At 40.3% G+C, this 23,413-nt stretch overlaps 1 protein-coding gene across 1 annotated transcript in view; it reads right to left on the reverse strand.

Moving 5' to 3' along the window:
• The window catches only part of LOC126259757 (probable cytochrome P450 303a1), a 148,076-nt gene that overhangs the window by 34,937 nt on the left and 89,726 nt on the right, over positions 1-23,413 (reverse strand). Inside the window, exons 4-7 of the mRNA XM_049956749.1 lie at positions 20,488-20,765; positions 18,803-18,946; positions 4,193-4,304; positions 3,931-4,111 (exon numbers count right to left, since the gene is read on the reverse strand). Coding sequence (XP_049812706.1) covers positions 3,931-4,111; positions 4,193-4,304; positions 18,803-18,946; positions 20,488-20,765 — 715 coding nt within the window. The remainder of the gene's footprint in view (positions 1-3,930; positions 4,112-4,192; positions 4,305-18,802; positions 18,947-20,487; positions 20,766-23,413) is intronic.

The raw sequence follows: 23,413 nt of genomic DNA on the forward strand, positions 1-23,413 counted from the left end.
TATGTGAACATCATAATGTGTTGAGAACTATATTAATGTAATGATAATGTTGGATAAGCTACTTAAGTAATGGACGTTCAACCCTACACTTACATGCACGCGAGTAGTGAAAAATTATTTTCATAGAGCAGACATTACTATGGTCTATGTATTTTGAGACTGTGTTAATGTTTAATATCTGGCATCAAGATTATATATGTCTGTGTGTGTGGCTTCAAATTCTAATGCTTTTCCTTGATTGTTAGTTTAGATTCACAGTTAGCAGTGACAAATGAAGGATGAAGAAGCCTGACACATTAAGGAACCCACAACAAAAACATTTCACATTTTTAATGAATCCAGCAAATCTGGGATATCTAAAGCTTCATCTTCATTATCAGTATCATTTGCTCTCATTGATGAAACCTTCCAAGAAATTTTGAAAGCTTTTAGGCAATCAGAAACACCAAATCCTTGGAAAAGCAGAGTGGAAGTAACTGTTGATCTTGTGAAGAATGTTTGTGCAAGAGATTTTGCAATGTCAGTGGACACAGAGCAGAATAATCATAGCACATTTGGTACAAGCACTAGTGATGCCACTGCCATTAACCATAAATTGAGGGCCTCTAAAAAGAAAAAAAGAACTGCTCCCCAATCATGTACAGATGAAGTTTCTGAATATTCTGTTCAAGACAGCAATCCAGATTTTGTTTTCTCTACCACTTCTGAAGATCCAAATTATTTTCCAGGCCACTCTCAAGCAACCAACATGTCTCTACAATCTTCTGGTTTTCTCAGTTATGAAAATTTATAATTAATTGAAACAGATATGTAGAATGTACATTTCAAAAGTAGTTCGACTTCAAGATTATGGTTATGTTGGCCTTTTTTTTATATTCTAAGTTGTGCCATGATGCTCACACTTTTCACAAACTGATGAATTTGTTTTAATTTACTATTATTATTATTTATAATATTGTGAAAACTATAGATTGCTACTCACCACAGAGTGGAGATGTTGAGTTGCAGACGGGCAGCTTTCAGCCCAAAGGACTTTTTCTGAATAAGGCAGCTTACACACACTCATTCATGCAACTGCAACTCACACACACATGTGGGGAGGGCAGACTTGAGCTGAAAGCTTACTAGATTAGCAGTCCTTTTATTTTCTCTGCATGCTGCTCAACATCACTACATGGTGAGTAGCAATCCGTCCTTCACATAATACTGTCATTTTATTTTTATTTATTTATTTATTTATCCATCTTTAAGCATTTACATGCAATCGATGTCGTCATGAGTAATGTACAATTTACATATTAAGAAATATAACTATTGTGAGGTATCACATAAAGCTAAAGTATACATTTTAAAAGAACATACATAATAAAGGAATACATTTGATACATAAAGATATCCCACGTAACTAAAGTGTGCATTTTAAAGAATGTGCATAATAAAAGAATACATTTCATACCTAAGGATTTCTCCACATGTTTAACAGTTAAATGTGGAACTACAGAGACAAAAAAGCTTAGGAAGAGGTACAAACAAAGTTGCCAGTTGTTTTGTAAGTCAGGTCTATTTTTGAAGAGTTTTCAAATTCTTTAACGCTGTAAAAAGCTTTGTCTTTCAGCCATTTTTTAGTCTTACTTTTAAACATATTAAGAGAGACACAATGTGCATGCACAGGTAATGTGTTGAAAAGCCTTATTCCCATGTATTCATAACTGTCTTGTGTTTTCTTGAGTCAAGTTGTTGGTATGTCTATCTTAAATGTTTGACGAGTGTTATGATTATGAACGGACTGCCTAAGGTTGTAACTCTTAAAGTTTTCTTTTATGTACAAAAGGCAGCTGTATCTAGTCCATCCTAGATTTTCCATTGTTTTATTATTATCATGATTAAGATTTATTTATTTATTTTTAACTAAAGAAGATATTATCAAGAAGCTCCTAGGCCTGTTGATGTCTTGAAGTTCTTTTCTCATTCAAAAGACAAAATTAGTTTCACTGATGATCTTAGTGAGTTCACCCCTTACTAAAAAGTTGTAAATTGTTACTGATTTTGCCTTGAACAAATTTTTGGTTGTTTTGTAATTTTTACTCAGTTAGATACTATAATTACACTCAATAAATTTCTTAATTGTTCAAAATGGTGTTTATATTTACTCCACAACATTGCTAATTGCTTTTATTCACACAGCAAGTTCTGGAATAGAAACACAAGAAAAACCATAACTGTTGTTACTCAGCCCCTCCCCCCTTTAGCATGAAAAGAAATACATTTTTTTAATTATGTGCTATGAGTAATAAGGAAAGCAGATACTACAGGTGCGAAGAGGACTGCAAGACCCATGCCCCAAGATAAGTTTTAGTAATATATGTCTTGTAATACTGTTGGAGATAAAAGATTGAAATTTAACTTTTGAGCAATAAGGAAACCACATACTATAGGCTTGAAGAGGACTGCAGAGCCATAAACCAAGGTAAATTTTAGTAATATATGTCGCATAATACTGATGGACATAAAAGATTGATATTTAAACTTTGTATTCACCCCATTTTACAGTACTTCGACCCCTGAATCAGAAAAAATTAAATAATTGAAGGTAGGAGAAATGAAATATTTTTGTGGAAGTATTTTATGAAAAAATAATTCGCATATTACCACACAGTAGAAGACCTGTTATGGATTTCTGATGTATCCCTCCCCATTTTTATTAACTGGTAATATTATTGTATATTTCACACTTTAGGAGAAATTGTATGTCAGTATGTAAACATAAGATCAGACTGTCAAATTGGCACAAGAGCCAGAATTACTACTAGCTCTTTTTCTTTCACTCAATGAATCTAATACATCAGCTTTTGATGGTTTATTATTGACCTCTGTGGTTTCTGTCATTGTTGCTGTGAATTCATTTGATTTGGTGGACAATGATTTCAGCCCATTTCATTTATGTCACTGATTTTAATTATTTTATGTTCATGATACTCTATATTGTTTATAAAATCATACATATAGTGAATGAATTCTTTAATACTGGTAAAATTATAAGTATAGCACTTGCCACAAGTTACTGTATTACTAGTATGCCAATAGGATGAGTGTTAAACCAAGAAATTATGAAGAGGACTAATTAATAGTAAAAACAATATACTTGCTCTAACCAACAATCAGCTAAAAAACTGTCTTCAGTGTAATTGAATGAAGTCAGATGCTTTCATTTATATGTATTTAGTAATAATTTCTTCAAGTGAAGTTCAATCATTGTACGAGTTCTGTAAGAATTGTAGATATTGTTATTTAGTTTTTAAATCTGGTCCTCAAAACTGAATTTAACACAGTTTTGATGAGGACTATGAATGAAATGCTCATTGATGCAAAAAATATTCAGACTGATGAAGTATATACGGTACTTCTTAGAGGCAAAAAAGTTTCAGTGTATGTATTACACTTCTGCACATCCTGCTTGCTATCAGAGTATACCCCTTGGAAACATACCATTACTTTTGGTAAGAAGGAAGATATAAATGTTAAGGAAGGAGATAGAGGAAACTGACAATTCATAGAGAAATAGTGTGGTAACAGATGGTCAGAAAATCTAAAGTATATATAGTTTGGGCACATCTTACTTCTCTCCTCCATTTGGGGCTTTAGTGAGATTGTGTAGCTTATTGCCCCTTTTGGTGCAGGACTCAATGAAGATAAAGAGAAAAATTTATGTACACATACATAGACTATAATATGTTTTAAGTATGTATAAAAGAATAGTTGCTGTGTAAACTACAAAAGTTTACTGAAACTAGTACTTCTAATTATGTAAAATATATAAGGAAATTTAATTATAAAAATTATGTTGTCAACTATTATGCCTGTGCTTTTTCCCTAAGTAATGGAATCATTACATAATTTCAACTTAAAAATGCATTTGTAAAAGTAACTTACTTCGGTCTGTCACTGAGCCGTGGTAATCTGTCTCGTCCAACAACAGCATCTATTTCCTTTTGAGCCTTTCTTTGCACTTCAGGATAAAGCAGAAGATACAAAAAGCCAAATCCAAGGGACTTGCTGGTTGTTTCTGAGCCTGCCATGAACATATCCATGCAGATTGCCAGGAGCTGTGATTCTAGGAACAAAAGGAATGTGTAAGATTGAAAATAAGTAACATACTGTATTAAGAAGAAGTGTATATAGTGTCTATCCGTACCTGAAAAACTTGGTTTTGATTTATCTGACAGCAGCAATGTCTTCAAATAGACATCCATGAAATCTCTGTCTTGGTCTGGCTTGAATGTGGCTTTATGTTTGTCCAGTTCAGCCTAAGGCAGATATTAATATTTTGGTATAATGTATCAATATATATATTTAAATATTTAGTTAATCTCTTTTTCCACTCACAAATATCAACACTGAAAGGACTGCAAACAAGAAATGTTGGAAATCTGATGCAGTAAATTCATTTAAAATGGTTTGAAGTATGGTGCGTAAACCAACATTCCTAAGAGAAAGTTGCATTATAATTCTTCCTTTGCTGCCTACATAACCACAGTATATGAACTGCAAAATTCAATTTAGAACATTGTTAAACTTACAACCAGGCAGGCCAGTTATCATCTTCAAGGGAAACACTTCCACTACTACCAATACAAAGTCATTCCCACACCTCTCCCACTTAAAACCTTCTTTGTCACTATTGATGCAACCCAAATACAAACAGCTATCAGCCTTTGCCATTAACTGTCCCAGCACTGACCTGACAGCCATTTACAAATTTCACCTATTGTTACACTAATCAGTTTCAGTGTTATCCATAATTTCTTAATCTTGGAGTGCCAGCCCTACAAAGAAATCATTCTAAGAACTAGGATGTCCTCATCTTGTCCCAACCTTTTCATGGACTGGATGAAACAGGCTACTCTCAACTAGCAGAAGCTGTACCTCTGAATTGGTACAGATTTATTGACAGTGCTCTTGTGATTTGAATTCATGCTGCAGAACTACTTGAGTTCCTGCAACATCTTCAATTCATGTAGTCATTATCCAGACCCAAACTCACCTTCCTCGTGCTGAAATCCATCTCATTAAGGCTTATATCCAAACCAAACAACAATACCTCCAGATGGATGGCTGCCACTCCTTCCACATCAAACGCTCCCTGACCTATAGCCTAGGAATTGGTAGTAAACTTACAGTATTTGCTCTAACAGTAGATCCCTAGTATTACTGTACTAGTAACCTCTCGCAGAACTTGCTCTCCTGGAACTGCCCCACTGATATTGCCCATAAACCAATTCTCACCCCTGCACGTCCGGCAGTAAGAATAGGCCTGAGGTATTCCTTCCTGTCGTAAGAAGCAACTAAAAGGAGTCTCACACATTTCGGCCTTTATGTGATGGTCCCCTGTAGGGTTTGACCTCCATTCTTCAAAATTTTTCCGAAGAGCGAGCCAGTTGGGGGGAGGGCGCCTTACATGCTGCATCGTTTCCATCGTGCCTTGAGATCTGTAGCCCGCTTTCTCATCGTCACATTGCAGTCCCACTCGTTATCCATCTCTTGGGCGAGGACACCTTCCTGGGTGCGTTTTCCACCGTGCAGTATGCAGTGTGACTTTCTGAGCCGACGATGACCGTGGACTTATTTGCACCTGATATCCAGCATGGTAGCCAGTCCATTGTGGTGGGACTGCCATGTACACTGACGGTTGTAGCCCCCCGACAACAAAGGGATCACTCTGCCAATATCTACGCCGTTAACTCCCCACGTATGCCAAGGGGTAGATGCCTGTCACCCTGGTGCATCGGGACTCCCAGCAATGGCCATCCTGCCAGGTGGCCTTCGCTGCGGCAGGGTGGCGCCTGTGGGGAGGTCCCCTGGTTGGAGTGGGTGGCATCGGGGCAGATGACGAGCGATGAGGCATATCAGATCATCACTTGCTGGAGATCAAACACCAGCAGTCTCCAAGAGTTCTAAGTCTCAGTTCAATGCAAGGAAGTATGACCCTAAATCATTCCCCTCCATGGCCACACCACGGGGGAGATGCCAGGCTAAGGATGGCAGCGAACCTTATTCACCCCGGTACCTCATACGTACAAGAACTGATGGGAACTCCTTTGTTTCAATGAAGCCACAGTTTTTGTAGACCATTTAGAGGACAAGTTTGGGGAGGTGGAGGGCTTGTCCAAAATGCGGTCAGGGTCATTCTTGATAAAAACAGCATCCTCTGCTCAATCACGGGCATTACTCGCTTGTGACAAGCTGGGAGATGTTTCCGTTACCATCATGTCCCATAAAAGCTTAAATATGGTCCACAGTATTATATTCCACAGCAACCTTCTTTTGCAGTCTGACGACGAGCTGCACACCAACTTAGAGAGACGACGCATTTATTTTGTCCTGTGCGTCCATCGAGATCCGAGGGATAATCAGATTGCCACCAGTGCCTTCATCTTGGCCTTTGAGGGTGAAACATTGCCTGAGAGGGTCAAGGTGATGGTCTACCTCTGTGATATAAAGCCATATATCCCTCCCCCAATGAGGTGCTTTAAGTGCTTGAAGTTTGGCCGTATGTCTTCCTGCTGTACTTCCAGCATCACATGTCGAGATTGTGGACATCCATCCATCCCAATACTCCATGTGGCCCGCCTCCCATCTGTGTCAACTGCGGAGAGCATCATTCCCCTTGCTCGCCAGACTGCAGGATTTTACAGCGCGTAAGGAAAATCGTGGAGTATAAGACCCTGGACCGACTGACCTACACTGAGGCTAAGAGGAAATTTGAGTGTCTATATCCTGTGGCTATGACCTCATCTTATGCCGCCGCTACGAGAACAGTTGTAGCTCCATCAGTTCCATGAACTCCTCTCATTCTCAGATGGTGGCTGGAAGGGAAAGTGATTTCATTCACTACAAGCCACAGTGAATCCTGTAACACTCCTCAGTGCCCTTGCACATTGCCCCAACACAGCTCCTGGGCCAGATCGGATCCACAGTCAGAAGATTAAACATCTCTCATCTGACTACAAGCGACATCTCCTCCTCATCTTCAACCAGATCTGGTGTGATGGCATCTTTCTATTGCAATGGTGGGGGAGCACCATCATTCCGGTACTCAAACTGGTAAAAATCCGCTTGATATGGATAGCTATTGGCCCATCAGCCTTGCCAACGTTCTTTGTAAGCTGCTGGAACGTATGGTGTGTCAGTGGTTGGGTTGGGTCCTGGAGTCACTGGGGCTACTGGCCCCATGTCAGGGCAGCTTCTGCCAGGGTCGTTCTACCACTGATAATTTTGTGTCCCTAGAGTCTGCCATCTCCAGAGCCTTTTCCAGATGCCAACACCTGGTTGCCGTCTTTTTTTATTTACGAAAAGTGTATGACACGACCTGGCGACATCATATCCTTGCCACATTATACGAGTGGGGTCTCCGAGGCCCACTCCCTGTTTTTATCCAAAATTTCCTGTGCTTCGTACTGTCCATGTCCAAGTTGATGCCTCCCATAGTTCCATCCATATTCAGGAGACAGGAGAATGGAGTCCCGCAGGGCTCCGTATTGAGTGTTTCTCTATTTTTAGTGGCCATTAACAGTCTAGCGGCAGCTGTAGGGCCATCCGTCTCGCCTTCTATGTATGTGGATGACTTCTGCATTTCTTACTGCTCCTCCAATACTGGTGTTGCTGAGCAGTGCCTACAGGGAGCCATTCACAAGGTGGAGTCGTGGGCTCTAGCCCACGGCTTCCAGTTTTCAGCTGCGAAGTCATGCGTCATGCACTTGTGTCAGCGTCGTACCATTCGTCCGGATCCAGAACTTTACCTTAATGACAATCCACTCACTGCAGTGGAGGCATATCGATTCTTAGGACTGGTTTTCGACACCCGATTGACTTGGCTTCCTCACCTTTGTCAGCTTAAGCGGAAGTGCTGGCAGCACCTCAATGCCCTCTGCTGCCTGAGCAACACCAACTGGGGTGCAGATCACTCTATGCTGCTGCAGCTCTACAGAGCCCTTGTTCAATACTGCCTTGACTATGGGAGTGTGGTTTATGGTTTGGCGGCACCCTCGGCATTGCGTTTACTCGAACCAGTGCACCACTGTGGCATTTGCTTAGCGACAGGTTCTTTTAGAATGAGTCCGCTGAACAGTGTTCTGGTGGAGACCAGAGGCCCTCCATTGAAGGTTAGGCATGCACAACTGCTCACCATTTATGTTGCACACGTTTGTAGTTGTCCTGTGCATCTGAATTACTGTCTCCTTTTCCCAGCTGTGGCAGCCTGTCTCCCGCATCGGCGGCCCATATCAGGGCTAACAATTGCAGTTCGTGTGTGATCCCTTCTGTCTGAATTGGAGTCCTTCCCTTTACCACCTATACTTGAGTACCATTCACGTACACCTCCATGGTGTACACCTAGGCTGCGGCTTCACCTGGACCTATCACATGGCTGTAAAGACTCAGTTGACCCTGTGACTCTCCGCTGTCACTTCCTCTCGATTCTCAACATGTACTGGGGCCATGAAGTGGTTTATACTTATGGCTCAATGGCCAATGGTCACGCTGGCTTTGCCTATGTTCATGGAGGACATATAGAACAGCACTCCTTGCTCGATGGCTGCACTGTTTTCACTGCAGAGCTGGCGGCCGTATTTCGTACTTTTGAGCACATCCGCTCATGCATAGGCAAGTCATTTCTCTTGTGTACTGACTCCTTAAGCAGCCTAAAAGCTATCAATCAGTGCTACACTCATCATCCTTTGGTAGCAACCATCCAGGAGTCCATCTATGCCCTGGAACGGTCCAGTCACTCAGTGGTGTTTGTCTGGACCCCAGATCACGTCAGAATCCCAGGCAACAAACTTGCTAACAGGCTGGCCAAACAGGCTACGTGGAAACTACCTCTGGAGATGTGCATCTCTGAACCTGACCTGCATTCTGACTTACGTTGCAGGGTTTTTTGGCTTTGGGAGATGGAATGGCATAACAGTATGCACAACATACTGCGTGTCATTAAGGAGACTACGAAGTGTTGACGTCTCCTGTGCGGGCCTCTCACAGGGAATCAATTGTCTTCTGCTGGCTTTGCATTGGCCATGCTTGGGTGACCCACAGTTACCTCCTGTGCCATGAAGATCCGCCTCAGTGTCGGTGTGGCGCCCGTTTGACAGTGGCCCATCTTCTGGTGCACTGTCCCACTTTGACAGCCCAGCGATGGAATCTTGGGTTACCAGACTCGTTGCTACTAATTTATCTGACAAAGCCTCATTGGCTGATTTAGTTTTCTGTTTTATTCATGAGGGTGGGTTTTATCATTTGATCTAAGTTTTAGCGCATGTCCTTTGTCCCTTTGTGTCCTCCACCCTAGTGCTTTTAGGGTGAAGGTTTCAATGTGTAGCAGAGTGGCTGTCTTCTCCATTTTATTCTCATGGTCTGCCAGCTATGGTCATCTGCTTTCTTGTTTTACTCTCTTCATCCTGTTTCTTGCGTTTCTGTGGTTTTCTTGTCTGTCTTTTTGTCCATTTACACGATTGTTACCCTTCATCATTCTTGTGATTTTTCCTTTCAGTTTTGTGTTGTCAGTCTCGTTTGTTTTATTCTCACACTTGTGGCATTGTTTTATTCGGAACAAGGGACTGATGACCTCATAGTTTGGTCCCTTCCCCCTCTTTTAATCCAACCAACCAATCAACCAAAAACAAATTCTCAAACAGTTTCCTCATTGATCCTTCCAACCCAACAATGTACTTATCATTAAAAAAATAAAAATAAATAAATAAATCTGGAGCATCCAGTACCACTCACTCAGGCCTTACATGCACCAATAGATTACTCCAACATGGCTCTGGCTCTCTTGAATTAAGATTTAAACAGACAATATATCTTCCCCAAATCATCTTCACAGCCCGGTCTCTTGTCACTCTCCTATTCTCCACAACATCCCTATCAAACAGTATGACATTGCCACATAGCAGTCCATACTCCAAATTCCTGCAAAATGTGGTCTGTGTACCCAAACATTAGCACTTATTCCAGGTCCACTGGCATATCATATAACATGAAATGCAGAGTAATTTGTGAAACTACTCACAGTGTTTACTGATTGACATTTTCACTGCACGGTTTTTTTATTCGTGGATCACCATCACCAAACTTTCTGAATGCACAAAGAAATATCTGCCTTTGGAATGTCAAGGGACTAGTTGCTGAGTGCTCACAACTAGCACTAGTTTCCCTGAACTTTGGAGATATCCTCTACATCCACCACCCTCCTGGACTTAACTTCTGTTAGCATAACCCTCCACCCCCCTTTTCCTGTACTGTGGTTGTTAGAATTTTGTAATTTTTACTCATTCAGATTTATTTTCATTTGTTTCTTTCCTCCTTCTTTTTGCCCTTTGTTTCTTATTTTGTTGTTTCAAATTTTAATTTTATCATCTTCTTTTAATCCACCTTTACATCTTACTCTGTCCCTTCTCTGATGTGAACTGGCACAGAGTTTAGTAATATACTGTATATGGTCTCCTACTCTCTCTCTGATGCTTTTCTTCACTCTTGCCTCCCTCCTTTCTCATCAGAGTTGGGTCCCTCTGAATCTAGAGTCTGTGTGATCTACATTCCTTTTCCAACCTTCCCTAACTAGCCGTCTTTCCTCCACAGAGGAGGAACATATAATTCCGAGTGCTAGGAATACTACTTTCTATTGCATCTGTTTCTGTTGGTGGTAATGAGAGCTGAATTTGCTGAAGGTAAATTTTGTATAACTACATTGGCATTTGCAGCAAATGAAGGGAGATTTTATCCACATTATCAGAGAAATAGCACATTCCTGTATTTATCAGAAGAAAATTGGTTAACAAGAGTGATATCTGTGTGAGTGAGTCTGTGAAAATTTACTTAATGGATACTGCATACATAACTGTTCCAATACATTTTATCCATCTCTTTCAATATACAGTCATTATATATCCTGCTTTAATAACATCATATGATGGACAATTTGTTAAATTTAGCTTTTTTTTTCATTTCGTAACTTTTTATTCTCACAATAAATGATGTCAGTTATAAATCAGTCTGTAAAAAATTATATGATAACTTACAGATCCAAGAAGTATTTATTGATAGTTTTGCATCAAATAAACAATGGAAACTCCAGGTAGGAATATCAATAATGCAGGAAAAGATAGATTGCTATTACCATATAGATAATACTAAGTTGCAGACAAGCACAATTAAAAGACACTTACACATAAACTTTCAGCCACAGACTCCGTTGGAAAAAAGAGAAACATGCACCATTCATTTACACAAGCAGACACACCTCACGCACACATGACCACCAACTCTGGCAACTTGGGCCAAAATGCAATTATCACATGGGATGGTAGCAGAAATCTGAAGGGGACAGGTCAGGGGAAGGGATATCACGGTACTGTTGGGTCAAGAGAGGAGCCCTGTTTGGAGTGTGTGCAGGGATTAGAATGCCAACAAGTGATGTACCTTAACATAAACTACTTGATTTCAGTGGCTGCTTCACTACCCGAGCCATCTGGATCCACCCCTCTGTCACCAACTTTTCAGATTTTGATTGAGAGTTGATGGCTCTTGAACATATTAGTCATTTTACAAAATGCAGCTCTGACATTCACAATACAAACTTTAACTTCTTGCAAGTTGTCCCATTGCTTGTTAATCTTAGTGTCCAGCTATGCGCATTGCAAGATTAGTTGATAGCCTTCCAAATTGAATGTGAAGTGCTCATAACTTGGCCAGGCACAGATACAAAATATTAATTCTGAGGTATCGTGAGCAACATTTTACTTGGAATAAACCAAGTCAAATGCAGGACAATCCAAACATATAATGAAATAAGTACAGCCATTACAGAGGTAAGTATATCACCCAAGCTTGATTGGTAGCTAAGTGAGGTTTCTGTCAGAACAAAAACAGTCCCAGAGTGTCACACTGCAGCAAGGAGAAATTTAACTGCAGTGATCCAGGTGGCCAGTGTATGAATTCTTTTGACAGCCTATTTGAACAAACCAGCTGATGACTTGTTATCAGTGGGTGTTTATGTCTACTGCTACACCACTCCCCTCAGGCAAAGCAGAACATCATCCACAAATTTCACCACTAGCATCATCCATGAATCATGTTCTGAAGTGTACGCACTGACCAGAATGCATTTGATATTCTGGTTGAGCCTCTGCTTCCAGTGGATGTGGTTGTACCTGAGGCAAAGGCTGTGACTGGTTGTTCTGTGCATGCATTTGTGGCAGTTCTGGCAACAGGAAGGCTTGCTTAAGCCTGTCACTGAATTTTCCATTAATTGACATGTCTGTTGATTTTTCACTTATGCCAGTGATATGAGGGCCCATCTACAGAGGTGTCAGTGCCGATGTCAATCCATTTCTGTATAACATCACATGCAGGCACGTCTCTAACTCACGGAGCAGAAAGGTTTGTGAGGTTCCATGCCTCAATGCTGGACATGGTCAGATTTGCATCACCTAATCTCTCAGGTGAGAAATGAAGTCTCTTTGGTTGGTGTCCTCCATCATGACTGCATGTGGATCAGTGAACTCACCAGGAAGTTATAGTACGTCTCCACAAATTAGCCCAGCTGGTGAAGAGTCCACATTGGGTTTCCAAGCAAGACCAAGACCAAAACTGTTGTGCAGTTTGACTCATGGCACATTAGTGTGGCTTTTAATTACTGTTTCCAGCGTTCAATCATCCCATTACTTGCTGGGTGATAACTTATTGTCTTGTGATGTACGGTGTGCCACAGAATTTGTTCAGCTGGGCAAACAGGTCAGATCTGAATTATGGCCATGTTCTGTTGTGATGTGTATTGGACAACCAAAATGGGATATCCAATGTGAAACAATGGCAGAGGCTAATGTTTCCACTGAAATATTCTCTACTGGTATCGCTTCTGGGCAGCAGGTGAAGCAGCCAACTGCTGTTAATAGATATCATTGATCATTTTAGGGTGCTAACAGTGATACTACATCAATATGTAGACATGCCAATCTTGCAGCTTTGTCTAGGAAATCTCCCATAGGCACATGTATCTTGCGAGATACTTTGCATGCTGGCGTTGAACACCTGAGTCCAGGTTCTACAATCTTTCTACATAACGGGCCACACAAAATGGTTAGCAATCAGTTTAACTGTTGACCTGATGCCAGTGTGATATAAGTTGTGCAGGATCTCGACATGTGTCTATGGAATGGGGATGGTGGGAACAGATAAGATCTCTCATTGGAGACTTCACAATATAGTTTAACATTTGTGGCAGGAATGCCCTTCAGTTTCAGCGGACGGTTGGAGGAAGTGACTTTCTGAAGCTTCTGGTCTGAGTCTTGTGCTTAGGTGAGTTGAGTAAAACCCCCTGCATCTGTTACACTGTTTACAAGGGATAGGTAGTCAGCTAGTATGCTGTCAGTTGCTGATATGTGACATACATCAGTGCTGAATTGAGCAATAAACATTGACTGTATTGCCATGCAAGAATTTATCATTGTTCTGCCTGGAGGTGTAGATGATTGGCTGCTCTATATAAACTGCAAGCTCTCTGTTCCCTAACTGTGTGTGAAAGTATCTAATAGATTCATAAACCTCGACTGGTTCGCGACCATACATGCAGAATTTTTGTTGTGACAGAGAGAGCTTGTGCAAGTAAAATGCAAGTGACTACCGTGCACTGTCTATGTATTGTTGAAATGCTGCATGAACTGTGGTTTGAGTTGCATCCACCAATGTGCTTCTAATGCAAGGAGTGCTTTATTTACTATACTTTCCTTGACTGTCTTGAAAGAAGTGCTCATAGCATTCATGCACAGTACTGGCATTTTCTCCTAAACATTATGGCCAGACAGTGCTGCAGATAGAAGTTCTTGAATCTCTGCTGAATGGAATAATGCCAGTAAAAACTGAGAATTCACAGAAAGCAATGCAATTCTTTTGTTGTTTCTGGCCGTGAAATGTCCAATATTCCTTCTACTTCTTCCAGAAGCAGTAATGATACTGCTGCTGATTTTGAGTTCAGGTGGACTAAAAAAAGTCTCTCGTTGCCCAAAAACACAATTGGCAGTGTTTAGTACAACCCCGTATGAATTCAAGTGTCTAAAGATTTCAACTAAGTGCTGTTGGTGTTCTTCCACCATGGCCGTAAAAACAAGGATGTCATCAGGGTAAGTAAAGTGATATCACAATTCTTGTAGCATGGAGTCATAAACCTGTGCCAAGTCCACACAGCATTGTAAGCTGAACATCACGAACTAACTAACGAAGAGGCCAAATGGTGTAATAATAGCCATCTTTGGTATGACTCCATCAGCCATAGGAATTTGTGGTAGGCCTTGGCACAGTCTAGGACACGAAATATATTTGTACCACACAATACATAAATGTAGACTCTTAATAGAGGTACAGGATAATGATGAGGCACCATTCTAACATTAAGGGCATGGTAATCTCCACGTGGGCACCAGTCACCCCAATTTTTTGGCGCCAAGTGTAGAGGCAACAACCATGGAATACTGGAGGGGTATATGATATCATTCAACATTACATTGAACTATGCTTTGGCAATAGCATAACAATCTGGAACAAAGCATCTTGGCCCATGTGAAATTGGTGGGCCCGAGGTGGTGTTGGCGTTGTGCACTGTGCTGTGATGTACCTTTTTCGGAGTGCCTGGAAGTCGTGTGATACCTGGGAACTGCTTCAATAACCTGGCATATCCGCTGCCTGGTGAGTGGATAAATTTGACGTTACCTACCGCTGTGCTGCGTCGAAATCCAGCAGCAGATAGGCCGCTGATGCTGTTGATGAGACGTGTGTTGGCAATGTCCAGCAGCAGACAATACTTTGATAGAAAGTCAGCTCCCATTATGGGTCACATTTGCTACAGTAAAGTTCCAAGTAAAGATGTGGCATAATCCTAAATCCAGTTCTGTGTGTTGCTTGCTGTAGGTTGCTACGGATGAGTTATTGGCAGCAGAGAGGTGGAACAATGTCAGTGGCCAATATTTATGTAGCAGGAGCGGTGGAAAAATAAATCAGTCAGATCCCGTGCCTACTAGAAACTTCCATCCTGTCTTCTGGTCAGTTATGAAGAAGCCCGAAGATAGCGACTGACAATTGGGTGCATCTACTTCCGACTACCATTGCTGTTTGGTAAAGCACACGGTTAACTGCATTTGTGCACATGGTCTCTGAACTTTCTACGATACCAGAAAATGACATGCTGTGCTGTGCCACCCACTGTTGGAGAGTTCATAGAGGAACAACTTCTGGATTTCCTACAAAAGCGTCCTCCAGCATTTCAGTCAGAGAGTAGCTCCCCGAGCTGATTGCTTAGTGCTTCAACCTTGTTTGTGAGGTAGGTGTAATCTGCACAGGTCACCATCTATCCTCTGCTGCATGCTGCCTCTGTCAAAATGCATCAGGATGGGGTGATCTGGCCCTGGATTCTATCTGTCAGGTTCACTAAGGTGTCTAATAACATCTCTGTGAGGGACGCTATAATGGCTTTTACTCAAGTTGGCAGCCAACTGCTCCACAGTGAGCGCAACAGTGTATATAGTACCATGCACGTGTCGACCGTACTGTGCAGATGTGAGATGTACTGAGATGACTTTCTGTCCCTATTGTCCTCCTGCATAAATTGTTGCCTCACTCACTCTTTCTGAGAAGCTGACAATCTGTGGATCAATTGTGTCTTGCACTTCTCGTATTCTTCTGTCTTCAGAAGTTTGGTTATTATCTCCTGTACTTCTGTGACATTAAAGGTGGTCTAATTGGCTGACCACAAGTATGAATTTTGTGGAGCTTGCTATTACTCCAACACAGAGAAAAACGTATCTACTTGAGAAAATCATAATGCTCGATTGTGTAGCCTGGCATAATCACCCTGTGACCTTTGATACATGGTGTGCATCTACCATCTCTAAAAACTTCTTGACTCATGAAAAATTGGTCATAATTATACTGTATTGTGCTCTATTCTCACTGGCTGAATCATGTCAGGGTCACTACTGTCACAAGACTAGTTTACAGCCCTCCAAACTAAATACGACATGATTGTTACTCAGCCAGTTACAGATAGAAAATATTAATTCTAGTGTATAATGAAAGCATTATATTTAGAATAAACCAGGTCATCATTTTACTTGCAGAACAATTTAAACATGCTATGAAATGAAAAGTAAAGCTTTTATCAGAACAAAACCAATCATAGAGCTCTGCACTGCAGCAAAGAGAAATTTAATCACAGTGCTCTTGGAGACCAAAGCATGAACTCTTTTGACAGCTGTGCTGAACAAATCAGCTGACGGCTTGTTGTCACTGTGTGTTGATGTCTGCTGATACGTGGATATTTGTTTACTTGTTCAATAAGTTGACCATTAATGTTTGGATTACAATTTGATACATCATTCTTGCCATTAATTTTGTTTTATTTATAATGATTTCTAGGCCTAACACTCATTACTTTTCTTGATTCAGAGTAGGAGATGTTGAATACTATTTAAAGATGTCAACAAATATCATCATCATTATAGCGGATATTATTCAGCTTCTCTGCATTCAAGATAGTTCCTTCTTTGACAAAATACAGCCCTGTTGCACTCCTAAACAGATCTTGAATGCATCAGATTTACATTTTCTTACAGCAGCATATTGATCCAATGGAGATATAATTATGGTTTGCAGGTCTTTGTCATCTTTTCCACTGTTTTAAGCACCTTGACCATCTTGTCACATTGTACACTATCGAAAGCTTTTTTATAATCAATAAAACAGGCATAGAAATTACATTCCATGTCTCCATGCCTCTGAACTGAGATCTGAATGCAGAGCAGAGCTTCTCAAGCATTAGCAGTATTTCTGAAACTAAACTGCTTTGGTGCCATTTGTTTTTCACATACCTTGTACATTCTTTTGTGAATAAGTTTTAGAAATATTTTCAGGAGAGGCCCCATCAAACGTATTGTTCTGAGACCACTATATTCTTAGCTCCTCTCTTTTATCTGTCCTTTTTTTTAACATCATAAATTCTAATGAAAGCCTTTTGATGTACAATATCCAAATTATAAATTACGTTGATTAGTTTTGTCAACCATTATATTTGTTCTTCATCATACAACTTAAGGAATTCAGAATGCATGCCACCTGGTCCTGCTGTTTTCCAATCTTACATTGCCCTTAAAATGCAGCTTTTGTACAGAAGTTACCATACATTTCTTTTACTTTCTTATATACACTGGAGTGGCCATATTGAACTTGTAAAGTTTTGATCTCTGAGCATTTTTGTTTCAGTTCTTCCTTTTTGCTTCTGTGATTTTTCCTTGTATAATTTTACTCAGCCTTCTGTACTCACTCCAGTTTGCTTTGTAGTTTTTTCTTTGATGCATAGTTGTAGTATTTTGGTATTCATCCATGACTTCCTTTCCCTTGTTTCAGTCTACACCATTTCTATCTTGATGGTTTTGACTCTTTGAAATAAATTAATACTCGTTTCTTCCACCTTTACAACATCAGATGGTGCTCTGAAATTTTGGTTTAGTTTGACTTTCACCTCTCTTTTACCTGGTAGTTCTTTCGATTTTTGTAGATCATATTTTGTTTTCACTTTCTTTTTGATTCTTTTCAACTTTATCCTGAAAACTTCACTTGAATGATTGTGATCTGGCTGTCTGAAATCCGAAAACAGAAATCTTCTATTTCATCACTATGCTGATTAGTAGGGGCATATACTTGTACTTATCTGTGCCAGTTTAGCACTAATTTGAAGTACTGCTATCCTTCCTGATACTGGTAATAAATTAGCAATGCATTAGGCCACTGATTTATGCCCTATCACACCTACTCCATGACAAAATTCTCTGTTGGATGTTACATGTCATACACTCTGTGTTCATCTATGTCACAACAGTTAGAGTTAAGCCATCTCTTCTCACTTACGTCCATGATACCGATCTTCGTCTTTTTCGTTACTGGATGGTGTTGTGTGTTTCTCCCCTTTCTTGCCACTGTCTGTGTATATCCTAGTGTCTAGATCCTTGTTACACCACTCAAAACATTCCACCCCAGAGCTCCAAACTGAGGACTATATCCAGAATATTTTGCTTCAAGTTCACTCATAACCATAATGATAATACTAAGGATATTACCAGGGATCTTTCATGGGATGGTTTCCCCTAGTCTTCTCCATTCTGTGTGGTTGATTGATTATTAGTGCATCTGTCTTTAGAGGCAATTTCTTACTTCAGGAACAAGAGAGCTGTGTAAAGGTATGATAGCCACTAAATGTGATACAGTTTCAATAAGACTGTTTGCCCACTGATAGCAATAAATCAGTCTGGCTTTGTTTTCTGAGCAGCTGAATTCACACCCCTCAATTGCGCACTCTCTCTCTCTCTCTCTCTCTCTCTCTCTCTCTCTCTCTCTCTCTCTCTCTCTCTCACACACACACACACACACACACACACACACACACACACACACACACACACACACACACAGGCCTCAGTTGCCATTTGACATTTCCTATATGTGTGCCTTCTTCTCAATACCACCTGTATATGTGATAGAATGGGTTATATAATTTTTTTGTATAATAATTGGTTGGATGCCAAATGTTTGTAACATGGACCAACATAAAATTTGTGCAATACATTTTTCTATGAACGCAAAATGTTGTGGGCAAGAAAGCTTTCAACTCAATGTCAATGAAAGCAAAGTGTAACACCATGTCATAATAAATCAAATAGAAATATGTAATTCAACTTCCATATAAGTAACAGTTCTTAGAACAAACCTTGAGGAATTCCCATACTTTTTGATGAATATAAATAAATTGTTTGTAGCCAGAGAGTTCAGGAGCAATGAATCGCAGCATTGGGAACTGGCTGAACAGGCAACCCACCATGTCAATATTAGCAAACAGCTCTGTCAGAAGTCCCTGCAACAATGTGATGTCAGCATAAGTCATTTTTATTGATGAAATGTAGATTGTACTCACTTATTCAGAAACATGAATTAGTGAAATACAATAACAGACCCAGACATTTCATTTCAGAATTTTTCATTACTAATAGAGACATAAGCCATCAGATCCACACGGTGAGCATAAAATCTTTCCCTGACTACCCTATGGTAGTGGAATGACAGCTGTGTAGTGCTGGAATGGGAACAGGGAAGGGGCTGGATGGGTGAGGACAGTGACTAACGAAGCACATAGTTCAAGAAGAAACAGAATTTTAAGCACTAAAATGAGCCATTTGAGCACTATGTGATGTTAATTTATGAACCTCATAGAGGCATTTGTTTAATAAGTTGAGGATTCTGGCTTTGCAGTGCATATGCTGTAGTTACTTATATGAGTCTTGCAGTTTACAAGATGACAGAGCCAAATCCAGGATTTTTGTCTGGAGGGAGAGGGGTGGGGGAACTGAGTCCATAGAAATTTTTTATCATCATACTGTCCCCAAATTCTCTAAAGGAAAGGTCTGTTGCAATGGTTTTTTTGTTAACAAGAAATAGATATAATTCTTGGGGGGGGGGGGGGCTGCAGCTCCAAAACCTCCCCCCACCCCCCATCACTCTTGGATTCACTTCTGCAGGATGAAGTTGTTTAAAAGGAACTTTGATGTCCATGCAGAAAACATAAGATAGGGACACAATCGTTGAATCTTTGTGTTGCAAGCTCACCTTCAAGAACTTTTAAAATAAGTTGTAGCTGTCTGTGGTAGAATTTCAATGGGCTTCTACAGGTGTTGAAGGCTACTGGAGACAAATGGTATGTATTCAAACCCAAGTGATAGGTGCGACTGCAGGCTTTCTTGGCGTATTTCAGCTATAATATCTTCACGGGTTATCAGCTGAGTGGCGTCGTCTTCTAGTCACAACATTTCAATGGATTGCGTATCCATTATCTTCACCTGAAGATGATGGATATTCAATCCATTGAAATGTTGCGACTAGAAGATGACGCCACTTGGCTGATAACCCGTGAAGATTTTATAGCTCAAGTGAAAGGGTTTTCTGCTGAAAAGCATCTTACTTTCCTTGTGAGAATACTTTACATGTGTTCAGCTGTGTTATGAGAATGAAATTCACTGAAATGAGTGAAAATTAGAATGGCTGCTTCTGCCTGTTAATGTGTTACTTTTTCTGTTTCACAACCATGAAGGCTCTCCATCATAATATTAGAATTGAGACACCACCATCCATTCTGTAACTATGAAACAAACTCCCTATAACAAACACTTACACAATAAAGACACATATATAAGAAAAGCTGTATAATGAGAAATCTTCCATAAATGAAGATGACACTTATGTGGCATTATTGTGCAACATGTGCCAACATAATGGGTGCAAAATTCAAAGCTATCTTAGTGCCAGGAAACAAATGTTTACCTTGTCCTCATAAAACCTTAATCAAAACTCAAATTCTTTTGTAAGATTAACAATAGTCAGTACTGAAGATGAGACACTGACCTGCAGACGCTTAAGTTCAAGATCGTCAGCACTATATCGAATCCCAGCAAGCATGGACCACAGTGTGTTAAGTACGTAGACACCAAAGACGTCATGCATGGCAACAACTGCTCCTGCTTCCTGAGTGCCCACGCGGGTCCGCATAGCAGCCACCAGTTCACCAGCCTCTGCCTCAACCAACTCAGCCATGGTGCGCCGCCCAAAGCCAAATTCACGCAAGTGACGCAGAACAAAGCGCCGCTGCTCCTGCCAGAACTCCTCATCTGTCAACAACACTCCTGAAACAAAGTATCAGTTCCAAGTAGTCACGTGATGAAATCTAATAGTATGTTATGCCATATTTTTCTACCACTTAAGGGAAGAAGGTGTTGTGAAAGCATTGCAGTTTGCATAAGAAACAGACTATGTTGCAGTTTTGTGTCACTTGATAGAATTGTTATGGAAATAATTTGAAAATGAGACATTTTCTGTGTCACAAGCATTGCAAGAAAACATATCTGTGCTTGGTCACTAGTTAAAACTTGAAAGTTATGACACGTTCTTAAAACAGTTGATGAGATGAGCTGTATACCATGTTCTGCCACTACAGTGCCATTACTTTGTTTTATTACCTGGCAGGATGGTAGCTAATTGTATAATGATGCTGGGAGCCACACAACTTGGACAATTCTTGGAACAAAACAGATTCAGATTGCCGGCCCTTGTCTATAGCGATGTCGGAGAGGGCAACCAAATCATGCTGTTCATGTGGGGATGAAGGTCTTTGCTGTTGTCTCACCAGAAATGTGGGCTGGTTTGGGACTATGTATCACACTTGGATGGTAAAAAAATACCAACCCACACCTGATAATGTAAGCAGTAAGAGCGTATATACACTTGTACATTTAGATATAGAATATGCAAAAAATCAGAAAATATGGAAAAATGTGGAAGAATCAATAAATGTCAAAAATTTGGTAATATATGGGTACGACATAATCATACAGGATATATGTATTTATACTTAGGAAGTAGCTGAAATTTTTTGTGACAGAAGCACTAGATCAAAGTGCCTGGAGGATACTTTCCTAGAAAGCTACAAGTCTGTACCAAGGAAGAGAGAACTACTAGCACTATCTGGTTCCCAGAAAATGAGTGCTAGATCTGTGCAAAAGGTTAAGAGACCTCACAACTCCCTTGGAAAAAATATACGGAGTTTGTTATTTATACAAGAGGGGTGGAAGTAGACTCATGATTGAAACACACACTCAGAAATAAAAAAAAGCATTATTCAGGTGGAGTCATTGGTAGACAGGGGCTGTAATAACTAGATATACGAGAAGGAATGACACAACATATGATTTAAGAATGGAAAGATGTTGTGTTCTAGAGAGACATGGTGACAAGGTGGAACTCTCATACTCCCACTAGTTCTGTGTGTGTGATGAAATAGTCATATTATTTTATTCTGACTGTTAGGGTATTTTTTCCCAATATGTGTGAGTTACAAGTCATATGTGTTGGAATCATAAAAATATTTGGATGCAATGTAAAGTGGTATGATTCCAGAATCAAAAAGTGGTACATATGCATAGAATATTAACATTACTATAGATAAAATCGCAAGAAGTTTGCTGAGAGAGGACAAAAGGGGCTCTGTACACAATATGGATAGCATATATTTTATCTGCTTGACTTAGTGCAGCACCCATTACTATTTCTCAGTGTTTATCTAATTTTTTTAAAATCATTCATCCTACATTTAACCATTTTTTCGATTGTTCTCTCTGGCAGTGTCAGCTCTGGAAAATTTACTACTTTTGACATATGCGCAATTCAGTGTTTTGGAGGAGACTGAACACATGTTAGGGAGAAATGGTAAAAGATACAGTCAGTGGAGATACTGCTCATATCTCATCATCATTCCGTGGAAGGCAATGCTCAACACAACTGGTTTGTCAGGGTCATTCGATAAGTACATCTGCCAATCTTTGAGCCCCTGCCAGTTATCCAGTGGTTTCAATGCTTAACATGTGATCATAATACATTTTTACTATTTCAACAGGCAGTTACACTCCTGATATAAAGTGGACCTGGTTGACATTAAAGTGAATTTCCTTCATTAGTATGTGTTTTGAGTAACATCACACATGCTGAACTGAGAACCTAACTCTGGATTGTGTGTATTGGTTTATCAAAATACATGTCTTACCTCTACTTAAAATTGTATCAAGGTCATCACATTCTTGTATACAGCTGTCAGGCTCTGGATTGGCATCTCACATTTTTTTATACACTGAAGAGCTAGAGAAACTGGTACACCTGTTTAATACGGAGTAGGGCCCCCTCAAGCATGTAGAAGTGCCGAAACACAAAGTGGCACGGACTCGACTAATATATGAAGTAGTGCTGGAGGGAATTGACACCATGAGTCCTGCAGGGCTGTCCATAAATCCGTAAGAATATAAGTGGGTGGAGATCTCTTCTGAGCAGCATGTTGCAAGACATCCCAAATATGCTCAATAATATTCATGTCTGGTGATTTTTGGTGGCCAGTGGAAGTGTTTAAACTCAGAAGAGTATTGCTGGAGCCATTCTGTAGCAATTATGGGCGTGTAGGGTGTCACATTGTCCTGGGAATTGCTCAAGTCGTCAGAATGCAAAATGGACACGAATGGATGCAGGTGCTCAGACAGGATGCTTACGTACGTGTCACCTGTCAGAGTCATATCTAGATGTATCAGCGTCCATATCACTCCAACTGCACATGTCCCACACCATTACAGAGCCTCCATCAGCTTGAACAGTCCCCTCTTGAAATGCAGGGTCCTCAGATTCATGAGGCCGTCTCAATACCTGTACACATCCATCCACTCAATACAATTTGAAATGAGACTCATCCAAGCAGGCAACATGTTTCCAGCCGTAAACAGTCATATCATCAGCA

The sequence above is a fragment of the Schistocerca nitens genome, chromosome 5 (genome assembly GCF_023898315.1).
Source record: "Schistocerca nitens isolate TAMUIC-IGC-003100 chromosome 5, iqSchNite1.1, whole genome shotgun sequence".
NCBI classification, from domain to species: Eukaryota; Metazoa; Arthropoda; class Insecta; order Orthoptera; family Acrididae; genus Schistocerca; species Schistocerca nitens.